The sequence below is a fragment of the Bufo gargarizans genome, chromosome 6 (assembly GCF_014858855.1).
Source record: "Bufo gargarizans isolate SCDJY-AF-19 chromosome 6, ASM1485885v1, whole genome shotgun sequence".
NCBI lineage: Eukaryota > Metazoa > Chordata > Amphibia > Anura > Bufonidae > Bufo > Bufo gargarizans.
In genome coordinates this window covers 66380826-66404420 of record NC_058085.1, presented here as the reverse complement: position 1 = coordinate 66404420, position 23595 = coordinate 66380826, and the positions used below count along the sequence as shown (strand labels likewise).

General features: G+C 45.0%; 1 protein-coding gene across 5 annotated transcripts in view; it reads right to left on the bottom strand.

The window, feature by feature from the left end:
• The window catches only part of RHBDF2 (rhomboid 5 homolog 2), a 78667-nt gene that overhangs the window by 5009 nt on the left and 50063 nt on the right, over nt 1-23595 (bottom strand). For all 5 annotated transcript variants that reach the window (XM_044296768.1, XM_044296772.1, XM_044296770.1 and 2 more), the window contains 15 exons: nt 21045-21169; nt 19850-20045; nt 17860-18072; nt 17577-17705; nt 17360-17484; nt 16381-16584; nt 13279-13390; nt 12701-12775; nt 10244-10405; nt 7081-7187; nt 3035-3098; nt 2863-2957; nt 2231-2306; nt 1898-1998; nt 521-674 (listed from right to left, as the gene is read on the bottom strand). In XM_044296768.1, the coding sequence (XP_044152703.1) occupies nt 521-674; nt 1898-1998; nt 2231-2306; nt 2863-2957; nt 3035-3098; nt 7081-7187; nt 10244-10405; nt 12701-12775; nt 13279-13390; nt 16381-16584; nt 17360-17484; nt 17577-17705; nt 17860-18072; nt 19850-20045; nt 21045-21169 (1938 nt within the window). The remainder of the gene's footprint in view (nt 1-520; nt 675-1897; nt 1999-2230; nt 2307-2862; nt 2958-3034; nt 3099-7080; nt 7188-10243; nt 10406-12700; nt 12776-13278; nt 13391-16380; nt 16585-17359; nt 17485-17576; nt 17706-17859; nt 18073-19849; nt 20046-21044; nt 21170-23595) is intronic.

Genomic DNA, 23595 nt, shown 5'->3' with positions numbered 1-23595 from the left:
TCCTGGACTCTTGTGTCATATGATGTTAGAGGCACTTTGGAGATCTCTCTGTTGTCACACCCGTTTTGTAGAATTATCTTTTAAAGGCTAAGATATACCCGTCTTAGTGAGAGACTAAAATGAGGTTAGCGAAAGTGTCTTGACCCAGTGAGAGTTACAGAGAGCTGTCTGAGTACGTGGATTAGTGACAGGCGAGTGGCCAGACGGCTAATCGCGGGATAAGCATATGAAAGCTAGAAAATAAGTAACATGAGAAGGGAATTCACGTGCCCATCAGACCATGGGGGTTGATTAGGTAAGGACGCTGTTGATGATAGTAATAACAAAATGTGAAAACATTGACCTGTATCAACACAAACACCATCTAGCCACTTTGCTTTACCCAAACCTATCTGGCATTGTGCTCAATAACAAATGTCCACATCCAGCTGCTGTGTAGCAAGAGAGGAGCTTCACTACGCATCAAATGCAGAATATCTGTAATCTGTATATTTCTACTGCATGTCCCCGAAGGACTCACCTCGGCCCTGTAGGGCAGGAATAAGGCACTGGCTAGGTTCCCTGTAATACCACTCAGTATGTAGATGATGGAGATACGAAGCCAGCCTGCCAGCTTCTCTAGGTCACGCAAGATCGTCATCTGGAAAATCACTGATACCAAACAATGGATAATCCTGAAAGAGGGAGGAAAATTAATACAGCAGCTAACCACATCAACACCACAAGACTAACAGAAAAGCTGCTCATAGAAACCCTTCAGAGCTTCGCTCTCATAAAGCTGCACTGTAATGGGTTGCTATTGGGCAACAAGTCCAATTTCTCGGTTATATACTATTTTTTTTAAATAAACTCCAATAAAAAAAAAAAAGAGAAAATTAAAATAAATGTTAATACTTTTGGTCTCTGTGACAACACTAACTGCCAGAACAGGATGTGTTGTCAGGAGGACATAGGATCACAGCAGTCTATTACAGTTGCAAGCCTGCACTTGGAAGAGCTTTTTAAATGGAGATTCTGGTACGTTATTAAGGCCTAATCACTGTATAATGGGGAGGTATGCAACTTTTCAATGCTCTGCATCAATTCCTCACCATATTCCAAGATCACGGCTTGCTGTCAGTGAATGGGCCCAGTATAATTTTTATTTTCCTGACATGTGTTTTTACTAAATACGTGTAGTTCTTCTGAAACATCTTTTCTTAAGCCTACAAGTTATGCTGTTCCTCTCTTATTCCCCCTGAATATTTGTGAATGAAATGATAAGTGGGTATGTCTACACAGTCTGACACAGTCAGCACTGATTGGAGAATGTCAGACTTTAAATGGGACACCCCCCCCAACTGGTTTCGCCAAGCTGTCAATGTGGTCACTTATTTCTAGGACAAATAACAGGACAACACACAAAGATTTTTTTTAAATTAAAATATGTAATAAGAATGGACTAGAACAGATCTGTCAGGAGAAATGACAGATTCTCTTAAATCCAGAAGTCAAAGACCATACAAGTCTCCGTAACTCTGTCCAAACAGTGCAGTAATGATGTCTGTTCAGAGACCCCTTAACAGGGCTATAAAATAGATTCTGTTTATCAAGGTATCACATACTTATCCGTAGCTCTGGGTTGCAATCCTTTGCGCAATTTTATGGAACGGGTGCAGACCCATTTATTTCAATGGGGCTGCAAAAGATGCGGACAGCACACAGTGTCTGCATCCGTAGTTCCGCATGTCCTATGCTTGCCCGCAATCGCGGACAAGAATAGGCATTTCTGCCATAGGGCTGGCAGTGTGCGTCCCGCAAATTGTGGAACGCACACGGGCCGGTATCCGTTTTTGCAAACTACTTACGGACGTCTTAAAAAGGAACCTTATAGGGAACCTTGCGGAAAAATACCTACCCAGCATGTAGAAAAAGCGACAGCCACAGTCTATAAAACTGATCAGGGATTTCGGGATTTAGAAAAGGCAGCAGGCCGCACACCTCATCCAGGCAGTGGACCTGCAGGAGAGAAGACCATCACTTATATCCATCCATGTGACCACAGGTGCCTTGCTCAATTACCTAAAATGTCCTTGCCTGTAACACCTGGGTAGCAGAAGCAGACATCAGAGTATTGCTAATAAAGAAATTCCCTAATAAGAGCTAAGGTTCCCCAGAGGCCGCCCTATTCTTCCAGCGATCTGCAGGCTATAAGCCATTGTCCAAAAGCTTTTGACAAACACTGACTGACCTGTGAGCAAAGCGTGGCCTCTTCGTGGAAGTAGCCGTGCATGAAGTTACAGTACTCCCTTGTGCTAATTTCACAACTGAGAAAAAGAAAAGAAAACTGTAAAATGTGACATATTTTCCTCTTCCTCAGGGCCCTTGCACACGACCGTATGCCCTCCGAGACATACGGTCCATGAGTCCCAGAGCAGCAGTGATCGAGCGCACAGCATCGTAGATTACAAGGATGCTGTGTACGTCGGGCCACCCGCGGGGCTATTGTCCTGCACTCATAAGATCATATGAGTGTGGGGACAATAGCCCCGCGGGCGGCCCGACGTGCACAGCGGCAGTGTAATCTATGATGCGGTGTGCTCCCGATCAATGCCGCTCCGGGACATACTGTCCGCTCACGGACCGTATATCTCGGAGGACATACGGTCATGTGCAGGGGCCCTGGGGTATATCGGATACGGTGGATTTGCGGTTAGTTCATCCATATCAGACACGTGACGGTTCAGCGCGTGCAGTAGGATCGCCCAAGTCCCTGCTGCCGTATGCACACCGATAGCATTAAAAGGGGTTTCTGAGATTTAAATACCGATGACCAATCCTCGGCATAGCCCATTTATATTAATCACTGGTCGGTGTTCTTACCTTCCCTTGGTACCGATGCAGCATGGTCTTCCTTTGATTTCACAGTCCATGTGTTTAAAGCCAGTGTGGTTGTTTTTGGGTTGGTAAGTGCAAATCTAGAGAAAAGAGACAACCTTTAGATCAGCCAGGTAGCAGTTTACACTGGCAGAGTAACGCGCTGAATGGCACTTACTGGCCACTTAGTGATGTCATCAGCCCAGACATGGGGTGTAATGGAGGCGGGCTCCTCACAAGTCCTGGTGGAAACAAAAGAATGAAAATTTACACAACCAAATGCAAGACAATGATACATTACCCATCCAGTAGGTTCTATTAATGATAAAATGTGTGTGCCATCAGAATGACGTTTGCCTTGTCTGTATGTTTCCCTTCTGCTTGTGCGGCTTTTCTCCAGGTGTCTTATCAGACAATGAACCTCACTAGAGAGTGACTTAAAGAGGCGTCGTCACCTCTTCTGACATGTCTGTTTTAGCAATAAAATTGTAACAAAAATTCTGGAGCACCTACTCTTATGAATATGTTGTGCTGTTCCTCAAATATTCCTACTAGAAGTTATGAATAAAACGCTAGCTGCTTGCAATGAAGGTCCGGCTGGGTGTTACCAGTTGGGGTGTGTCCCTGCGCAGTCTGACACTAGCAGCACTGATTAGATAATGTCAGACTATGTAGCGTGTGTGTGTGTGTATGTGTGTGTGGGTGTATGTGTGGGTATGCGTATGTGTATATTTTATCGAAAAGCACTGTAGCTGGTAAAAGTACTGGAGGGGGTGTACAGCTAACCCAGAATGCTCAGATGGGTGAGGTAAAAGAATCCAGGAAAGCTGGATGGTTTCAGCAAAGTGCCGTTTGATGAGGCACTTTTCTTTGAAGTGTTTCATGGGCTTGTATTTTTATAGACTGGCATATAGGTCTTTGTAGTGGGATGTGCTATTCCCTTCCCCCTCCAGTACAACATTTTCCTCTAGCCTGAGGCAAACCCAGGTGTAGCTGCTGGATTCATTGCTGGTGAGGTAAATGCAGGGTTGAAATGCTCATTCTGGGTCTGAAGCCTGGAAGGTACATGACCTGTTGGCTGGGTAAATCCTAATCTCCTGTGTTAGGGCTCATGCACGCGGCTGTTCCATGCACTGGGGACCACCATTTGCAGTGCTTAATGCACGGGCAACATCCATGCGGATTCCGCAGACGGATCCGGACCCATTCAAGTGATCTGTCCGCAACGCAAAAAAATAGATGATGTTCTATTTTTTTTGCAGAACAGAGGCACGGAGAGAAACCCGACAAAAGCGCTACGTAGTGCAAGTGAATGGGTCCGCATCCATGATGTGGTTAGCACACGGTCAGTGCCCGCATACTGTGGACCCGCTGTTTGCGGGCCGCAATACAGGCATGTCCGTGTGTATGAGCCCTTATGCCGAGAGAATAGGTGAAGAAAACTCACTGTATAGTTAGCACTTACATCTCAGGTCCATAAATATTGGGACATCAACACTATTCTAAATTTTTTGGCTCTATACACCACCACAATGGATTTGAGATTAAACAAACAAGATGTGCTTTACCTGCAGACTGTCGGCTTTAATTTGAGGGGATTTACATCCAAATCAGGTGAACGGAGCAGGAATTACAAAAGTTTGCATATGTGCCTCACACTTGTTAAGGGACCAAAAGTAATGGGACAGAATACTAATCATAAATCAAACTTTCACTTTTTAATACTTGGTTGCAAATCCTTTGCAGTCAATTACAGCCTGAAGTCTGGAACACATAGACATCACCAGACGCTGGGTTTCATCCCTGGTGATGCTCTGCCAGGCCTCTACTGCAACTGTCCTCAGTTCCTGCTTGTTCTTGGGGCATTTTTCCTTCAGTTTTGTTTTCAGCAAGTGAAATGCATGCTCAATCGGATTCAGGTCAGGTGATTGACTTGGCCATTGCATAACATTCCACTTCTTTCCCTTAAAAAACTATTTGGTTGCTTTTGCAGTATGCTTTGGGTCATTGTCCATCTGCACTGTGAAGTACCGTCCAATGAGTTCTGAAGCATTTGGCTGAATATGAGCAGATAATATTGCCTGAAACACTTCAGAATTCATCCTGCTGCTTTTGTCAGCAGTCACATCATCAATAAATACAAGAGAACCAGTTCCATTGGCAGCCATACATGTCCACGCCATGACACTACCTCCACCATGCTTCACTGATGAGGTGGTATGCTTAGGATCATCAGCAGTTCCTTTCCTTCTCCATACTCTTCTCTTCCCATCACTCTGGTACAAGTTGATCTTGGTCTCATCTGTCCATAGGCTGTTGTTCCAGAACTGTGAAGGCTTTTTTAGATGTAGTTTGGCAAACTCTAATCTGGCCTTCCTGTTTTTGAGGCTCACCAATGGTTTACATCTTGTGGTGAACCTTCTGTATTCACTCTGGTGAAGTCTTCTCTTGATTGTTGATTTTGACACACATACACCTACCTCCTGGAGAGTGTTCTTGACCTGGCCAACTGTTGTGAAAGGTGTTTTCTTCACCAGTTGTTTTCCATGGTCTTCCGGGTCTTTTGGTGTTGCTGAGCTCACCGATACGTTCCTTCTTTTTAAGAATGTTTCAAACAGTTGTTTTGGCCACGCCTAATGTTTTTGCTATCTCTCTGATGGATTTGTTGTGTTTTTTCAGCCTAATGATGGCTTGATTCACTGATAGTGACAGCTCTTTGGATCTCATCTTGAGAGTTGAAAGCAACAGATTCCAAATGCAAATAGCACACTTGAAATGAACTCTTCTTGAAATGGACCTTTTATCTGCTCGTTGTAATTGGGATAATGAGGGAATAACACACACCCGGCCATGGAACAGCCGAGAAGCCAATTGTCCCATTACTTTTGGTCCCTTAACAAGTGGGAGGCACATATGCAAACTGTTATAATTCCTACACCGTTCACCTGATTTGGATGTAAATACCCTCAAATTAAAGCTGACAGTCTGCAGGTAAAGCAGATCTTGTTTGTTTCCTTTCAAATCCATTGTGGTGGTGTATAGAGCCAAAAATGTTAGAATTGTGTTGATGTCCCAATATTTATGGACCTGGCTGTAGATGGACAAGGACTTTTGTATTGTGGTTTATGTTCTATTTCGGTGCTGTACATTCACTCAAGTGACTGTATAATATCCATCATATATATAGGAATACACACTGATTGCATATAGAAAGGAGGTAGACTGGAGGTGTGCACAGGAAAAACAAGGGGTAATCTGTCGGGGGGGGGGGGGGGGGGGGGGCGCTTGTATGCAGCAGGTTACTTTGAGTTTAATAGACTCTGGCAGTCGGATCAGTGATAACTCCTATTCCTATAACTAAGCCAGCATGTCACCACTCCAGCGTAGACAGGAGAACAACACGTGGTGAGGAAGCCGATCTTAACTTAGAAGAATACATCCTGTAACAAGCAGACAGCTTTACTTAAGTAGTCCTAGTAATCCAAGACGAGGGATGGGTGGCAACTGGCCCACCAGCAACTGGCCCACCAGTAACGTGCCTCTGCACGGCAGAAATGTAGGAGCGGCGGCCTTGTGGTCAATACGTTCTTCTTCTACATTTCACCTATAGTGAACTGAACAATCTATATATTAATTCTTCACCATCTTGGTAATCTCTCTGCTTGCGGTCAAAACATTTCCCATCCTAATCACTAGAAACCACCATAAGAGCACGGCTATTCTTAAGCTCTCTAGAGAGTGGGATAAGACCGGGGTCTTAGCCTCTGAATGTAAACCGTGGAGGTTTCTAGTCACTGACAACAAGCTTGATCTCAAAAACAGGAATTTGATAGACTGCCTGTTGCAGCTACAAGGGCGCCCACTGGAGGCAGCACTGTGGAAACGAAGTTCATGTTACTGCAGTTAGATCACGACTATGGAGAGAATAACGAAATAAGGTGTATAATAGAAACTGCCATTTTGTATTTAAAGGGCATCTGTCAGCAGATTTGCACCTATGAAACTGGCCGACCTGTTACATGTACGCTTGGCAGCTGAAGGTATCTGTGTTGGTCCCATGTTCATATGTTCTCGCATTGCCATGCCATGCCATTTAAATCTGCTGGGTTCTGTTCCTTTGGGTCATTAGACCCGCGTTTGCTCAAGGATTTGCGGATGTAATACAGAAAATACGCCTGTGTTACATCTGTCTAGATAGCTGACTCTTATCACATATACACTCACCGGGGGTCCTGATGACACACTGCCCCTGACACTCTCCTCTCGCCGTCCTTCTCAAAAAGTAAAGGAGCATTATGTTCTGGCCACTTTACGAAAGAAGCCAAGGTTTCCTAAAAAAACAAAAAAAAAAAAGAAAAGAAAAACCTTTTGACGGACATTGTGAAAGCTGCAAAAGTGAAGTGCAAACATTCTGTAACTTTAGAAAATCTATTATTATTGCAGACATTTATATACAATGCATTCAGGAAGACTTTAGACCCTTTTTCTTCACTTTAAAAAAAATATATTTTCTTATGTTGCTTCTCGTCATAAAATAAAAAAGATAAAAATTAGGTTTCCCTCCATCAGTCTGCACTCAATACCCCATATGAGAAAGTAAAAAGGGGATCTTAGAAATGTTTGCAAATTTAAAAAGGAAATCAAAAATTTCACATGGACATACGTATTCAGATCCTTTGCTATGACACTTAATTTAGCACTTGCGCCTCCCATTTCGCTTGATCATCCTTAAGGGCCCTTTCACACCTGCGTTCTTTTCTTCCAGCATAGAGTTCCGTCGTCGGGGCTCTATGCCGGAAGAATCCTGATTATCCTAATGCATTCTGAATGGAGAGAAATCCGTTCAGGATGCATCAGGATGTCTTCAGTTCAGGACCGGAACGTTTTTTGGCCGGAGAAAATACCGCAGCATGCTGCGCTTTTTGCTCCGGCCAAAAATCCTGAAGACTTGCCGCAAGGCCGGATCCGGAATTAATGCCCATTGAAAGGCATTGATCCGGATCCGGCCTTAAGCTAAACGTCGTTTCGGCGCATTGCCGGATCCGATGTTTAGCTTTTTCTGAATGGTTACCATGGCTGCCGGGACGCTAAAGTCCTGGCAGCCATGGTAAAGTGTAGTGGGGAGCGGGGGAGCAGTATACTTACCGTCCGTGCGGCTCCCGGGGCGCTTCAGAGTGACGTCAGGGCGCCCCACGGGGATGGATGACGTGATCGCATGGCACGTCATCCATGCGCATGGGGCGCTCTGACGTCATTCTGGAGCGCCCCGGGAGCCGCACGGACTGTAAGTATACTGCTACCCACTACTACTATGGCAACCAGGACTTTAATAGCGTCCTGGCTGCCATAGTAACACTGAACGCATTTTGAAGACGGATCCGTCTTCAAATGCTTTCAGTTCACTTGGGTTTTTCCGGATCCGGCGTGTAATTCCGGCACATGGAGTACACGCCGGATCCGGACAACGCAAGTGTGAAAGAGCCCTAAGATGGTTCTACACTTTGATTAGAGTCCACCTGTGGTAAATTCAGTTGACTGAACATGATTTGGAAAGACACAGCCCTGTCTATATAAGGTCTCACAGCTGTCAATGCATATCAGGGCAAAAAACTGAGCCATGAGGAAGAAACAACTGCCTGTAGAGCTCAGAGACAGGATTGTGTGGAGGCACAGATCTAGAGAAGAGTTCAGAGTGGCTTCCATAATTCTTAAATGAAATAAATTTGGACCAACCCTCTTCATAGAGCTGGCCGCCCCACCAAACTAATGCCTCATTCACACATCAGTGTTTTGGTAAGCGATTTTGAGCCAAAACCAGGGGTGGCACCAAACACAGAACAGGTATAAAACTTACCATTATACCTTAAGTCTGTATAGGCTTAAAAACTGATTTTGGCTCACAATCACTGATTAGGCTTATGTAATTGGGTAAAAGGGCCTTGGTAAGAGAGTTAATCAAGAACCCAATGGTCTCTGTGGCTGAGCTCCAAAGATCCTACGTGCAGATGGGAGAAAGTTCCAGAAGGTCAACCATCACTGCTGTACTCCATCAATCTGGGCTTTATTTTATTTTTTTAAACCCCTCCATCCCTAATTATCTTAGCATTCTGTATTAGGAATGCTATTATTTTCCCTTATAAGGGAAAATAATAAAATCTACACAACACCAAACCCAAACCCGAACCCGAACTTCTGTAAAGAAGTCCGGGTTCGGGTACCAAACATGCCTATTTTTCTCACGTGCGTGCAAAACGCATTAAAACGCTTTGCACTTGTGCGGAAAAGTCGTGCATTTTCCTGCAAAGCCCGTGTGAACCCAGCCTTAAAGGGATTATGCAAGCCTTTAAAGTTGATGGCTTATCTTTAGTATTAGACTGGTGCGTGCCGATCAGCAGCCACCTTCCACCTATACTTTTAGTAGTGGCTGTGCCTGGTATTAGAATCCACTTCATCCCCTTCAAGGGGGAAAGAGGACTAGGGCCCCTCCATACAGCTGATCAGTAGGTGTGCCAAGAGTCAAAACCCCAGCCAATCTAGTATTCATGGTCTATCCTAAAGACAGGCCATCAATTTTAAAGACTATGTGCACCTTCAAAGGCAATTTTTGTTTCTAATTGCATTTTACTTATTTTTGTCTAAAAGTCATATTTTCAGTTGGCCTTTATTAAAAATATTGAGCCGTTCTGTCACAAAAGGTTAACTGTTTTCCTAACTGTATGACTGGTACTTTCCCTTTCTTATTTAAACCACATTCTTATCAGTAAGATAAGACCTGAGCTATGAGTGTTTAAAAGGTCAGAGAGCAGAGATGAGTAGCCAGTCAGCTCCCCAACTGAAGGAAAAGAGAGAAAACCCACAGGCTGCTACAAGAGCATCTCAGCCCTGTACAGAGAAAGGTGCTCCATATTTTAATTACCGGTAAGACAAATATAATAATTATTTTTTTAGCTCAAAATGAGTACAATGCAATAATACAAAAAAAAATGCCCCCAAAGGAGTAAAGAACTAGATAACCCATTTATAGCTGAACTGCTGACATAGCATATGTCCAGGTCTGAGTAGTTAGGGCAGAGGCAAGGACCAAACCTGTTTGCATATTCTTTATTAGACCATCATTTCTCCTATCGCCCTTTCAATTTGAACATATAATATGCTGTTCCTAACTAGCATATTAAACGGACAGATCCGCTTTAAGAAAACTTGATATTTACCCATAAAGATCTATTTTAACTAACCTATAAGCAGTATTAAACTGAAGGTTATTACCTGCATAACTGGGCAAAACCTAACTAGCATCTGCTGGTGAATGAGTGCCACCTACTGGTACAATATTGGGAGCAGGCTGAAGATGGAAGACAACATATATTACATTAGGCTGTGGTCTTACCGAGCATTCTCGACGTTGTGTCTGTACACAGCCCGAATTATCGTTCTGAACGCAGCAGCCGGACTCTCGCTCTAGGTCGTGCTCTTTTTTAATCAGGCTCTCGATTTGGGCATCTCTCCGTATGCAAGGGGAAAACTTCGCTCCCAAGTGGATGAGAGATATCTGAAACCGCAGGATTTCCGTTATCGTCATTAGCAGTCAGGTTGCGGAGAAGAAAGCAACATAGGTAAGGCTCTGTGAACACATTCTGCATATACGCTGGGATAGGTCCTTGTGCAGATGCCCAATGCTGCCTGCCATAGGCCCCATTTCATCGGACAGAGGCTGAAAGGGTCTCCCTTATGTCGGGTTGGAATATATTTGGCTTTCCAATTTAGATTGCTGTATACCAATATGCTGCAGACTGCACTTTCCCATACAGTGGGCTGGCAGTATGCATTTTTTCCCCCACTGTTGTCAATGGATGACACGTGTTATTGTACGGCTATAGGTGGCATATGTCTGAGCCTTCTGTCGGCAGTATAAGTCAGGCAATACTCCAGACGTATACCGCCAACATAAGGATCTGACAAGGTGTGAACAGAAAATTAATTGGAAGAGAGAGAGCGCGAGACAGAGAGAGAATACCTGGAGCTCTTGTGATTCTACTGAATAAAAACTGGATCATCATAGGGTCCTGCTCAAGTGAGCTGCAGTAGGTCATAATACTGCAGCCTTAACAAGGATTTAAAATCCCTTTAGGGCCCCTACACACATGAATTAGACACTGTCAGTATTTCTAGCCACCTGGGATTTTGCCGTTCTTTTTGTGGCAGTTTTTCTGGTGCTTTATAAGGTTTTTTTGCACAAAGAGGGGGAGATTTATCTCCATAAGCAAATATTCTGGTAAAAAAAAGTTGTGACTTTTTAAACACTAGTGCAACACAATTTAGTTGCAAGTGGCGTTTCTACGCTGCCCTGGCCACTTTCCGAGAAGGGCATGTAGCGAGAGCAGGGAGAGGACATTGTCACAACACATTTATCTTATTTTACTACAGTTTTTTTAATGGTAAATGAAGACGGTACCTTGTCATAAATTAAGCACATCTTAACCCCCTAACTGTTTTGCCCCAGCCCAGCAGTGGGAAAAGTAGCTAACTGGAGGGGGAGGTCTGTTTTAGATAGTGATATCTCCTGAATGGTAGCAGCTAGAAACATGCAACTTTCTTGTTTGAAAGCTGACATTCCAAGTTTTCTGACAATACCATGACAGCAATATGTTCATTAAAGGGGAAGATATCACTGATAGAAATTGGCATACTGTGAATGCAGCTGAAAGTAAAAACAGGTTTTACCCCCCGATTATTCCTCACTCTATTTTTAACAGCGATTTCTCGTTAGTTGATTTTATGAAAGCCTAGACGGTCAGCTTTCAAACAAGACCAGTTGCATGTTTCTAGCTGCTACCATTCAGGAGATAGCAGCATCACAAGTAGCCCTCCCCCCTCCAGTTAGCTACTTTTCCCACTACCCGAGCTGGACATGGGCAAAACAGTTAGGTGGGTAAAGTTTTTTTTTGGCTTTTACTATTGACAACCTATCCTCAGGATAGGCCATCAATATCAGATTGGCGGGGGTCCGACGCCCGGCGCTCCCGCCGATCAGCTGTATGAGGAGACGGGGCGCGCACTGCGCACGTGCCGTCTCCCTTCTCTATTCCTGCTCACTGCTGCCCGGAGAACACCCTTAAGGCAGGGCATATCAAGACTGGCATACTATTTGCCAGTCTTACTAAATCTCCCCAAGTGTATCTTAACCAAAGCCATTTTCATTATGGAGTTTTAAACCCTACAGAGAGGCGTTGAGAAAAAAAAAAAAAAAAGCTCCAGCACACCGCGTTTTTAAAAAGAAGCCAGAAAAAGAAAACACAACACTTAATGAACAAAACTGCCAGGAGCAAAGGAAAAGGTTTTGTGGCCTGCGTTTCATAAAGACCTTTGGCGAATATTTGGGGATAGCGGTTTTTCTGCCAAAAAGATAGATAAAAACGCCACTAGTGCAGAAGACACTGACAAAACCCATGTGTGAAAGTAACTTTATACAGACTCGTTCCTGATAATTGGCCCTGTAAATGTGCCACCGATCACCTGACCAACATGTAAGCGCTTGTGTAACGGGTTATGCGACCGTTTACGCAGCAAATAAAATCACCGTTAGTCGGCAGCACGTCACCCAGTGTGCACCAGGACAAACTCTATGGGTGAAGTAACAATCATTCATCCCAATAGAGAGGGGATGATTGCTGCAGGTGAACAGTTTGCTCCCAGCCATCGCCCTTTGTATCAGCTTGTGTAAATGGGCTATTAGTGTAGGAAGAACGTTAAAATGCGTTTTTTTTTTTTTTTTTAACGTACTTGTGAAATGGCCTCACAATGCAGTGTTAGTAGGGAAACCCAAAGCAGTGACAATTCTACTTACTGAACTCGGACCTATCCAGAAGTTTTCTTGCTGGATGTATTTCACACTTTCATATACGCCTTTGTTTCGTAAGACCTACACGTAAAAAGAGCAAAGGGAGAAAACACATTAAAAAAGTCACAGGTAACCCCTGAAAAGTTTCTGGTGGGAACTAGTAAGCATTCCTATACAGCAGAAGTCTTTTTTTTTTTTTTTTTTTTTTAAGTAACTGGCCATGCAGCTCCATAGTGTAGTGGTTAAGATTCTTGGCTGTAATGTAGAAGGTTGTGAGTTCGAAACCTGCCAGAAACTTTTCAGAAAGAGGCCAAATTAGATTTAAATACACTGGGTGTCCCCAAGCACTGACTCCATATATGGACATAGCTATATATGGAGTCAAAGCAGGGACTCCTAAACCGAACTAGAGTCTTCAGAGCAGGGAGTGCCTGGTTTAATGCTCGGGTTCTCCCAATGACTTCCATTGTGCTCGGGTGCTCTACAGAAGTGTTCTACTCGAGCACATGAGCACTTTGGTGCTCGACAAACACTAATTACCATTACCAGTGGAATTTTAGAGCTTACAGCAAATCAAAACCTACTAGTTCTGTGGTGGTGTGCTGGGCAAATCCAATGGGTGCAATGCCATATGTACCAATGGCGAGGAGAGTGATAAGCACATGAACGAATGTCATCCAATATGTGAAATAAGGTCTGGAAGAAAGACAAAAACTTACAATTAAGATGATTTCTGTACGGGAGTCTACAGTCTCCAGAAATGAAGGGACAGTTTAGGTACATATCACACACGTGGTCTAGTTTATAACGCAAACCCTCGAAGTGCTATTGCATGAGCGTCGGTATACGTTCTGACTGCTGGGCGCCATCTGTACTTGTGTCTGGTACCTGCAGTTTGCTTGTGAATGTGTAATAGCATCCTTAATGGTATCAACTTACCAGTAACTAGGGCTTATTTACCAAGACTAAGTGAACCCGTTTTGTTGGGTTACTAAATTTAGTAACTGGCTTCAAAAAGTTGCATAAAAGGGTCTTTCTGACTTTTTTAGGTAAATTTTTTGCATTATTACGTTGGTGCAATATATAAAGATTATCATTATTATCCTGCTCAGTGACACAACCACTCTTGTGCTTAAGGCCTCTTGCCCACAACCATATGCCCTCCGAGATATACGGTCCGTGAGCGGACCATATGTCCTGGAGCGGCATTGAGCGTGCGCACAGCATCATAGATTACAACGATGCGGAGCACGTCGGGCCATCCGCTGGGCTATCGTACTGCACTCATATGATCATATGAGTGCGGGACAATAGTACCGCGGGCGGCCCGACGTCCACAGCATCATTGTGATCTAGGATGCTGTCTGCTCCCGTGCGCACGATCAATGCTGCTCCGGGACATATGGACCGTATATTTCGGAGGGCATATGGTCGTGGGCAAGAAGCCTAACTCTGCGGCCCTGTTTTTGACAAATATGTGTTTTATTGGATATGCTAACGAGGTCTTCAGTGCACTAAGGGGCAGGCCTAACCTCCTGGAGCACCGACCCTTCTCCACCTTACCCCTCATAAGGGACAAATCCAGGCATATCTGTCTTCCCACCTGGCCCTGTAAACCTGCTGACAGATTCTCTTTAATGGAGAGTGACCACACCACAACCGGAGAGAACATAAAATTGCAGTAAATTAGAGCAAACAAAGCAGAACTGTCTTTCATAGAGCAGATCATTTTAACCCATGGGAGTCAAGTGGTTATTCTCACTCAATGGTGGATAGGCTTCCATGACTGTGCATATAGAGGTGGAGATCAATTACTGAGTAGGACCGCCCACTGGACTCCTAAACCCACAACACGCAGGGGTTTAAATGACTAAAATACAAAATATACCGAATCTTTTACCGAAAAAACTATGGAGAAATTTATCAAACTGGTGTCAAGTAGAACTGGCTTAGCTGTCCATAGTAACCGGATTTTACCTTTCATTTTCTAGAGAAACTGTCAAAAATAAAAGGCGGAATCTTATTGGTTGCTATGGGCAACTAAGGCGGTTCTACTTTACACCAGTTTGATGTATAGGGGGAAATTTATCAATCTCAGTTCACTCTGCTGTTTTGCATGCTGCCCACAGTTTAGTGTGACAGGTTAGCGTTAAAGGGCATCTGTCCGCAGATCTGTACCTATGACACTGGCCGACCTGTTACATGTGCACTTGGCAGCTGAAGACATCTGTGTTGGTCCCATGTTCATATGTGCCCGCATTGCTAAGAAACATTATGTTTTGGGGAGGGGGTAATCATTACACATAGAGGATCAGTTCTCTGAAACTACTGCGCCTTCTGTACTTTGATAGGAACATGCATGATGATGTTTTCACTGCCTGGTCCTGTCAATTAAAGCAATGAGGGTGCAGAAATTGCAGAGAGAGCAGAGCCTCTAAGAGCTCATGCACACAAGCGTTTTTTGCGTTCCGTATACGGAACCATTTATTTCAACGGGTCCACAAAAGAGTCATGTCTTACTCTTGTCCGTTTTGCAGACAAGAATAGGCATTTCTATAATTGGCCTCCTGTTCCGTTCCGCAAATTGCTTACTCGGCAGTTCTTGCAACTCCTACAGAAGTGAAAGGAGGATTGTGGGTGTTGTAGTTTCAGAACAGCTGGAGTGTCGGAGGTTGATGATCCCTGCTCTAGGTGTAACTGCAACGCCCCTGTTGCTCCTAGAGGCTCATTTGCATATATTGATATTTTTCTCAGCAATGCGGGCACATGTGCACATGGGACCAACACAAATGTCTTCAGCTGCCAAGTGCACATGTAACAGGTCAGTCAGTGTCATAGGTACAAATCTGCTGACAGATGTCCTTTAATACCTGGTGATATGTAATACACTCAGCAAAATCTATCCTGAAATCCACATGGGAGACTCGCTTAACATGTATCCTGCCATCTGGCTCGGTTCCTCTCCGGTGTGTGTTGCAGAAAACGCCAGAAGAGAACTGAAGCCAGAACGGAGCTAGTTTTCTATGGGATTGTTCGCATACATCCGACGCATCACTTATGGTGCCGAATATTAAATCGCACTAGATAGAAAAATGCTGTATGCTACATTTTTCGGTCTGGTGCCATCAGTCTATAGACCCCAGATCTGTGCTCTGAAGTGCAGTACACCTACATCAGTTGTATCTGGCTCTCTCCTAAAGCTGGATTTACACGGGCCAAATAAGCGGCCGATTGTGGGGACATTTACATTCAGCGATCTCCTTCACTATATGAGGACAAGGGATCGCTTTTGTGATGCCTCATCCTCATAGAATCATGGTTACCGAGCAGCAGATCGCTGTTTAAACAGCATGATCTGCTGGCCAGTAGCTATGATCGATGGTGTCTGCATGAACATCAGGATCACCCGATGAACGAACGTTTCGCTCTTTCATCGGGTAATCGGTGGCATATTTACATGGCTGATTCTCAGGCCATGTAAATGCACCTTAAAACAACTGGCCGGGCACAAATATATATATATATATATAACGTGTGTGTACGCCCAGCACATTGCCTTCTAGTCTATAACATGAAGGCTGCAGATCGAGCTGCAAGTTTACCACGTATGAGAGGGTTTTTAACACGTGAACGTATCTGCCTGTTCGCCAGATGCTCTATATACTCTACGTACGGCCATTCCTCACCTGTGGCTGTCGATATGTTCCAGCTGGGTTTGCACAGTACTGCTGATACTTCTTCTGTAAGTCCTATTTAACCAGTTCCCCACCACTCCCAAGCCATAGCGACGCTTCTTCCGATCAAATGCAAAATGCTTCACCTGAGAAGCAATGCGCTTCCCTCTACGTGGGTGTCCAGGCAGGGTTGGAGAGGGCTTCATAGGTTCTTTACTGCCAGAAAAGAAGATCCATTTGGGACATCACCTCTTATTCAAGCAGAACTTTCATAGAAACATAAAGCTATAAGAGATTGTATAAAATATCTGTTCGGCCTCATGCACATGACTATGTATTTTGAGGTCCGCAAATTGCAGGTCCACAAAATAAGGATACCATCCATGTTGCAACCACATTTTTTGCAGACTCTAACTTAAATGCGCCCGTTGTCTGCATTTTACGGCCAAGAACAGGACATTTTCTATCTTTTGTGGAACGAACCGATCCGTGTACTTTCTGCATTCATATGTCCGTTCCGCAAAAAGACAGAACATGTCTGCAAAATTCAGACCACAGGCACATTTAGGTCAATGGGTCTGGACAACACACAGCCCGCAACCACATTGTGCAGATACGGATTTGTAGATCCGCGATTTACGGATATGATTGTGTGCATGAGGCCTTAATCTTAGTGCAAACTTACAGTTACGATTCCTAAAGGGCTTCTCCCGTATGAGAGACATTAATAGAACATTCATCCCACCAGAAGAACAGGGAGTCCCCTTACCAGACTCCTGACAGGCAGTGCAGCATCCAGATTCAGTCACAGGCTGAACAATGAAGTGGCTGCACAAGTGCGCGGCTTCCATTGGTCTATGGGAGCCAAATAAGCGCCAGCAAGCAGCCACGTTGCCTGGAAGAAAGTAGGGCAGAGGGACCCCTGATGCCTTCAGCCAGGCATAGGTCTCAGATTCAGGATACCCCATTAAGAAACCAAGTGGACACTTACACGGTTGCTATGGGTCCTTCTAACTTAAGTTCAGGGGTTGGCATGTGCGCTCTGTAAGCCGCAGATAAGGGGGGAGATTCAAAGACATCGTCAGGCATGGAGAAGGTTTCATCATGCATGTCAACCTAGGCAAGGGAAAAAAAACATGTTGAAGAAACAAGAATGATGCAGAGCAATAAGAAACGGCTACCTGAAATTAGAGAGAAACTTTTCTTGCCTTACTGAAGAAGGAGGAATCCAGAGTGTCCGGGGCATCCACCGTATCCTCATCCATGAAGCTAGGGTAAGCAAAGCTGCATTTCTGCCCAGCTTTTCGGCTGTGGGGGGTGTCTAATATGGGGCGACCCTGGAAACGCGTTTGAACACAAAGACATAAGTCCTGGGTTACATAGAGATGCATCAGTGTGCAGATGGAAGCAGTTTTCTGTGATGACTACATGCTACATTAACAACTGTGTGTTTGATACAGGCGTGGATGAAGCAGGACAATATGGTAGTACCTTAATAATAGCAGCCGCAGCACGAAAGCTCATGTGTGCCACGCTTTCCCTCTTGCGCCGTGGTAAACGGGTATACCCCGAGCGTACGCTAGTGAAGGACGTCAGTGACATTACTCCAGGAGTCACTGGGGCAACTCCGGCGTGAGGGGTTCTTGGCCGGTCCACCTCATCCGGATGTCGAAATGCACGTCCTCGTGCCAATGGATCCACGATCTAGACAAAGGCAGAAACAGAAATTAGATTCCTGATGTGTTTTGGAGCACAGTTTGTTGTAGACACTTAGGGCGTTATTTATTAAGACCGTCGTTTTAGACGCCGGTCTTAATATCCCCTATAGCTGGCAGTGGATCTGCCGGAGTTATGTAGAGGCGCCGGCCTCTACATAACTTCGGAGTATCCTCCGTCGCTTCTAAATGTAAGATAGCTTCCTAGCATATAAAAAGGAAAATAAGACAGGCCTGTCGGCAAGTCCCCTTCCCAGCCCACTTTTTTATACCTGGCAGATTGCAGCCCAAAGGACCTTTGCATTGCAATCTGGGTCAGAAATACGCCTTATATAGAAGTATTTCTGGTTAGTAACATTCAGGTTATTTACAGGCGAGATGCCTCATGACTTTAATTTACAGGGGATTTTTGAATTGTGAATGTGTGGTCACTCCACGACTGATAACACACCCCACGGACTTACAAAGAAGTCCACCCAGGAATAGCATTGCATACAGCTCTATTCTTTCCATCACATCTGCTGAGACTGCAGATGACAATGTGAACAAAGCTGTATCATTACAATGCGTATTACGGGATCAGCAACCTCTGGCACTCCAGCTGTCCTAGAACTACAATTCTGGGAGTTGTAGTTTCACAGCAGCTGACGTGCTGACGGTTGCTGATCCCTGGGGTATTATCTGACTTACAACAGAAGACAGCAGCCATGCCATTATGAAAGTAATACCTCCTTCCCCCTGCAGATTTGCGCAGTCATTGACCATCAGGCGTGGGTGGAAACTCAGCTTTAAGGACCAAACCAGTTTTTTCATTGTCGCATTCTAAGAGCCTTAACTTTTTTTTCTTTGCCATCTACACCGCTTGTTTTTTGCAGGATGAGCTGTACTTTCCAATGGCACCATTTTGGGGTATACATATAACTCACTGATTAACTTTTATTAAAGGGGTTGTCCTGCCTTGGAGCAGACACCTCTCCTGGGGTCCTAAAGTGTGCTCCTGAACACAAACCCAACTCTCCCGTCTGCAGTCCTGCCGCAGGCCCCAGCGGTCACAGTGGCCTTAGAGCAACATCACTGCTGTGACGTAGTGTTCAAGCTGCTGTGAACACTGCGGCCTATAATTTGCTGTTGTGGTCCCGGGACCAAACCACTTCCTGGTCCTGGGACAGCTGAGTGGGGTCTTTTATGCCTTATATTCAGGGGCACAGGTTAGGACCCCAGGGGTTGTTGACTCCAAGCTGAGACAACCCCTTTAAAGGCTGCTTACATTCGAGAGAGTGTGTCACCCTCCGGAATCGCAGTGCAGCACCCGTCCTGAACTTCTAGCACTGCCGGGGTCGCATAGCATTATACTGATTTATGATTATTGGATAACACTCTTTCTGGTGAAAAACAGCAAGTCAGTGTTTCCTTTTTTGTGCTAGTCCTACAAGGCATTGTGTCTGGTTTAACAGTGAATTTCCTGGTTACAAACTCCCTTGAAATTTTTTTTCTTTTGCCCCACTAGGGGACTTGAACTTCCATGTGCTGCTCTTCTAATCCACATATAAAGCACGGTGTCATCATGCCCTTTTCAGGTGGCGATTATAATTAATAGCAGGGCTTTATTATACTAAGATGGCGATCATTTCTTAATTTCCCATCTGGGTACAGAGTTTCTATCAGCAAGTTAAAAGTGGACAAGTTTACAACTGTATGTTCACGCTTGCATTTTATGGGGATTTGGTACCCAGTGTACACAAGGATACTTTATGTTACCAGCCTACCTTGGGCAGCCGACAGGTGGCAGGAGACTCCGTGGTCTGGAAGGAGGGAGTCTCCTGGCTGGGCAGCTCCATATCCCTTTGGTATTGGGGTTTAAGCTTTCCATAACGAAGGCTGCAGTGACGAAGACTTTTGCGCTGCCACTGCTGTCTCTTTCCTTCCCAGTCATTGCTCACACCGAACCACTGCGCTGTACCTCTGAGAGAAGAAAAAGACCAGCTTTACGCCCATTTCCCCTGCATTTTCTTCTGCAATTTGCAAGCAATGTTGTTAGGTGTTACTTTACAGTCTATAAAAACATTCTGCATGCTTAAAACACATTATTTTAACATACATTTTAAAATGCAGAAACAAAAATGTCTTAAAGGTGTTGTCTCATCTCAGACAATGGGGGCGCTAAGATATTCCCCCATTGTCTTAAAAGGTACGGTTCCCACCACTGAGACCCGCACCTTTATTGAGAACATAGCCCTGAAAGTGGTGGCCGGAGCACTGCACACCCGCCCTCCATTCATTTTCTATGGGGCTGCCGAAAATAGCGCTGGCTCGGCTATTTCCGTAAGGCCCATAGAAGTGAATGGGAGCGGTGGATGGTCATGCGTGGTGCGCTCCTATTCACTTCTATGGCGATAGCGCTTGGTAGTGGCCGGACTGGAGTACTACAGCCACCAATCTGTGGGGCTCCGTTCCCAATATAGGTGCAGGTCCCAGCGTTTGGACCCGCACCTATAAGACAAAGGGGGGGTAAATCCTAGAGATATGCGGCCATTGTCTGAGAGTAGTTTAAAGGGTTTGTCTCATATCATACAACTTAAAGTTAATAAAATCCTACTGCAAATGCATGAAACAATTTTTTTTTTCTAATATACATTATTTTTTGGGAAGTTTAGGCGACTATAGCGCTTTGCAATCCCTCCTCCTGTACACTGCTGTATATGGGGGTATGGATTACCCCGAGCTCTGTACAAGCAGGAGCACACGCTGCTCCAGTCAATTGCAGAGAGGCTCTCCTAAAGGCTGGCATAGATGTGCTATGAAAGGCTTTATCAGAGCGGGCACAGGCAGTGGAGGGATGTGCTATGCTGAGCTGTGTAAAGCAGAGGCGCTCACGATTCCGAAGTGCGGGAGAGGCTCCTCGCCACTTCATTATAGCCCTGCTAAAAACGGTAACAAAAAACAAAGTGGCCCAGCACTTACTTTTTTATGCTTTGTGAAAGCGACGTTTGTCTTCTAAAGCCGGGCCTGTCACCTGTGGCGCTGTCTTCTACCCTCCTTGGTTCTTGCAGGCTGACGCTCTTTTGGTACAGAGGTTTGGTAAGGGGCTGTAAGAGAACAGGGAAATAAACATGTGGACATCTTACGTAGTCAGGTACAAGGGTCACATGTCAAGTTTCACGTCAAAATTTGGTCTTAAAAAAACTGATCCTCCTGGTATGTGATGTCCGTGAACAACGTCTGTATAGCATCCATGGAAGTCATTATATAGAGGTGTCTGAAAGCAGCAGTAGTCCCAGAACTCAACTTTAAAAAGATTAATACCTGTGTATTAGACAGGCTGATTGAGCAAGCGATTGTCAGGAAGGAAGCGTTTACTCCTGGCAATCACCTGCTAGCTAGCGGAGGAGACCGCTGCTATTACATGCAGCGATCTCTTCCGCAGTATAGAGAGGAGAGATTGCCATGCCATCGCTCGTCCCCACACCAGCAAGCGTTGATTTTTTTTTTTAAAAGCATGCTTAAAAATCTGAATTGCCCGATAAACAAGCGCTTGCACGGCAAGATGATCTTAATGCCTGTTAGCTATTATCAGTCGGAAAATCGGCCAGTGTAATACAGCCTTAAAGGCTATGTACACCTTTGGGGCATTTTTTTCTTATTGCATTGTACTCATTGTGAGCTAAACATATATTTTTTAAAAATATGACGTCCTTTTTTTCTGTACAGAGCTGAGATGCTCTAATACAGGGATGGCCAACCTACGGCTCTCCAGCTGTTGTAAAACTACAATTCCCACCATCCCCTGCTGTAGGCTAATAGTTGTAGACATTCTGGGCATGCTGGGAGTTGTAGTTTTGCAACAGCTGGAGAGCCACAAGTTAGCCATCGCTGCTCTAGTAGCACCCTTTGGATTTTCTCTCTTTTCCATCAGACCAGGAGCTGACAGCTCCTTATCTCTGCTCTCTGACTTCCTAAATATATTCATTATAGCTCAGATCTTATCTTACTGATAAGAATGTGGCTTAAAAGAAGTGTTTATGACCTCTCAGTAGTTTAGAGATAAGGTTTACTGGATGTTAAAGTACCAGTCACACAGCTAGAAAAACAGATAACCCTTTGTGACAGAACAGCTCAATATTTTTTGCCAAAAATGAGTAAAAAGGAATCAAACAAAAAAATGCCTCCGAAGGTGTACATAGCCTTTAAGTTACACAATTTTTAGTACCTTGTAAAGATACAAGGTGTTAGTTGTACGCAGTTGTGTAGAAACACAGGTGTCCGCACGGAGTAACAGGTCATTCCTACACAAATAAGACAATTAACAATATCCACCTTTCATCAGTCATCATCCACCATCCGCCTACCCTAGCTGTCCATCTGTGCTGGTCACCCCTTCCTTCAGTTATGGTCATACACCCTGAATAGTTATCTGTCCAGGGGCAGACTGAGCGGTCAGGCACTTCTGACGTGGTTACAGGGAGGGAGAGGTGTCTCCTTTCTTTGTTCCTCTGATAGGCTGCCAGCACAAGGCCCACAGCCTATCAGAGGCCGCTGCAGCAGAGGTAAGTAAAAGTTTTTTTTTTTTTTTTTAAATACCAGACTGTTACTGGCACATGGGTGGGAGGAAGGAGAGAGGCAATTGTTACTGTGGCACATGGGGGGGGGGGGGGAGGCACTTGTTAACTTGTTACTGGCACATGGGGGGGGGGGGGGGGAGGCACCTGTTACTGGCATATGGGGGAGAGAAGCACTTGTTACTGGCATATAGGGGGGGGGGGGGGAGAGTTACTTGTTACTGACACATGGGGGGGAGGCACTTGTTACTGACACATGGGGGGGAGGCACTTGTTACTGACACATGGGGGGGAGGCACTTGTTACTGACACATGGGGGGGAGGCACTTGTTACTGACACATGGGGGGAGGCACTTGTTACTGACACATGGGGGGGAGGCACTTGCTACTGACACATGGGGGGGAGGCACTTGCTACTGACACATGGGGGGGAGGCACTTGCTACTGACACATGGGGGGGAGGCACTTGTTACTGACACATGGGGGGGAGGCACTTGTTACTGACACATGGGGGGGAGGCACTTGTTACTGACACATGGGGGGGAGGCACTTGTTACTGACACATGGGGGGGGAGGCACTTGTTACTGACACATGGGGGGGGAGGCACTTGTTACTGACACATGGGGGGGAGGCACTTGTTACTGGCACGTTATTATGGGGCACTATGGGGGCTTCTACTGAGGCCACAAAGAAGGGGTATTTTATATGGGGGGCTCTGTGTGGTACTAGTGTTATTAGGGATATTATCTGTTTCTGCAGTATAGTATTGGGGAGCACAGCGGCACAGTATTGGGGGTAGTAGGATGATTTGTCCAGAAGATGGGAGGATGATGGAAAAGCAGTAAACTAAGATTTTTAATTTTTTTTGTCAAACTGCAGAGACTGAGGATGGCAATAAAATGGTGATCTGGTCTGAAAGGAGAAGACGAGGACAGAGAACATCTACATCAAAGGA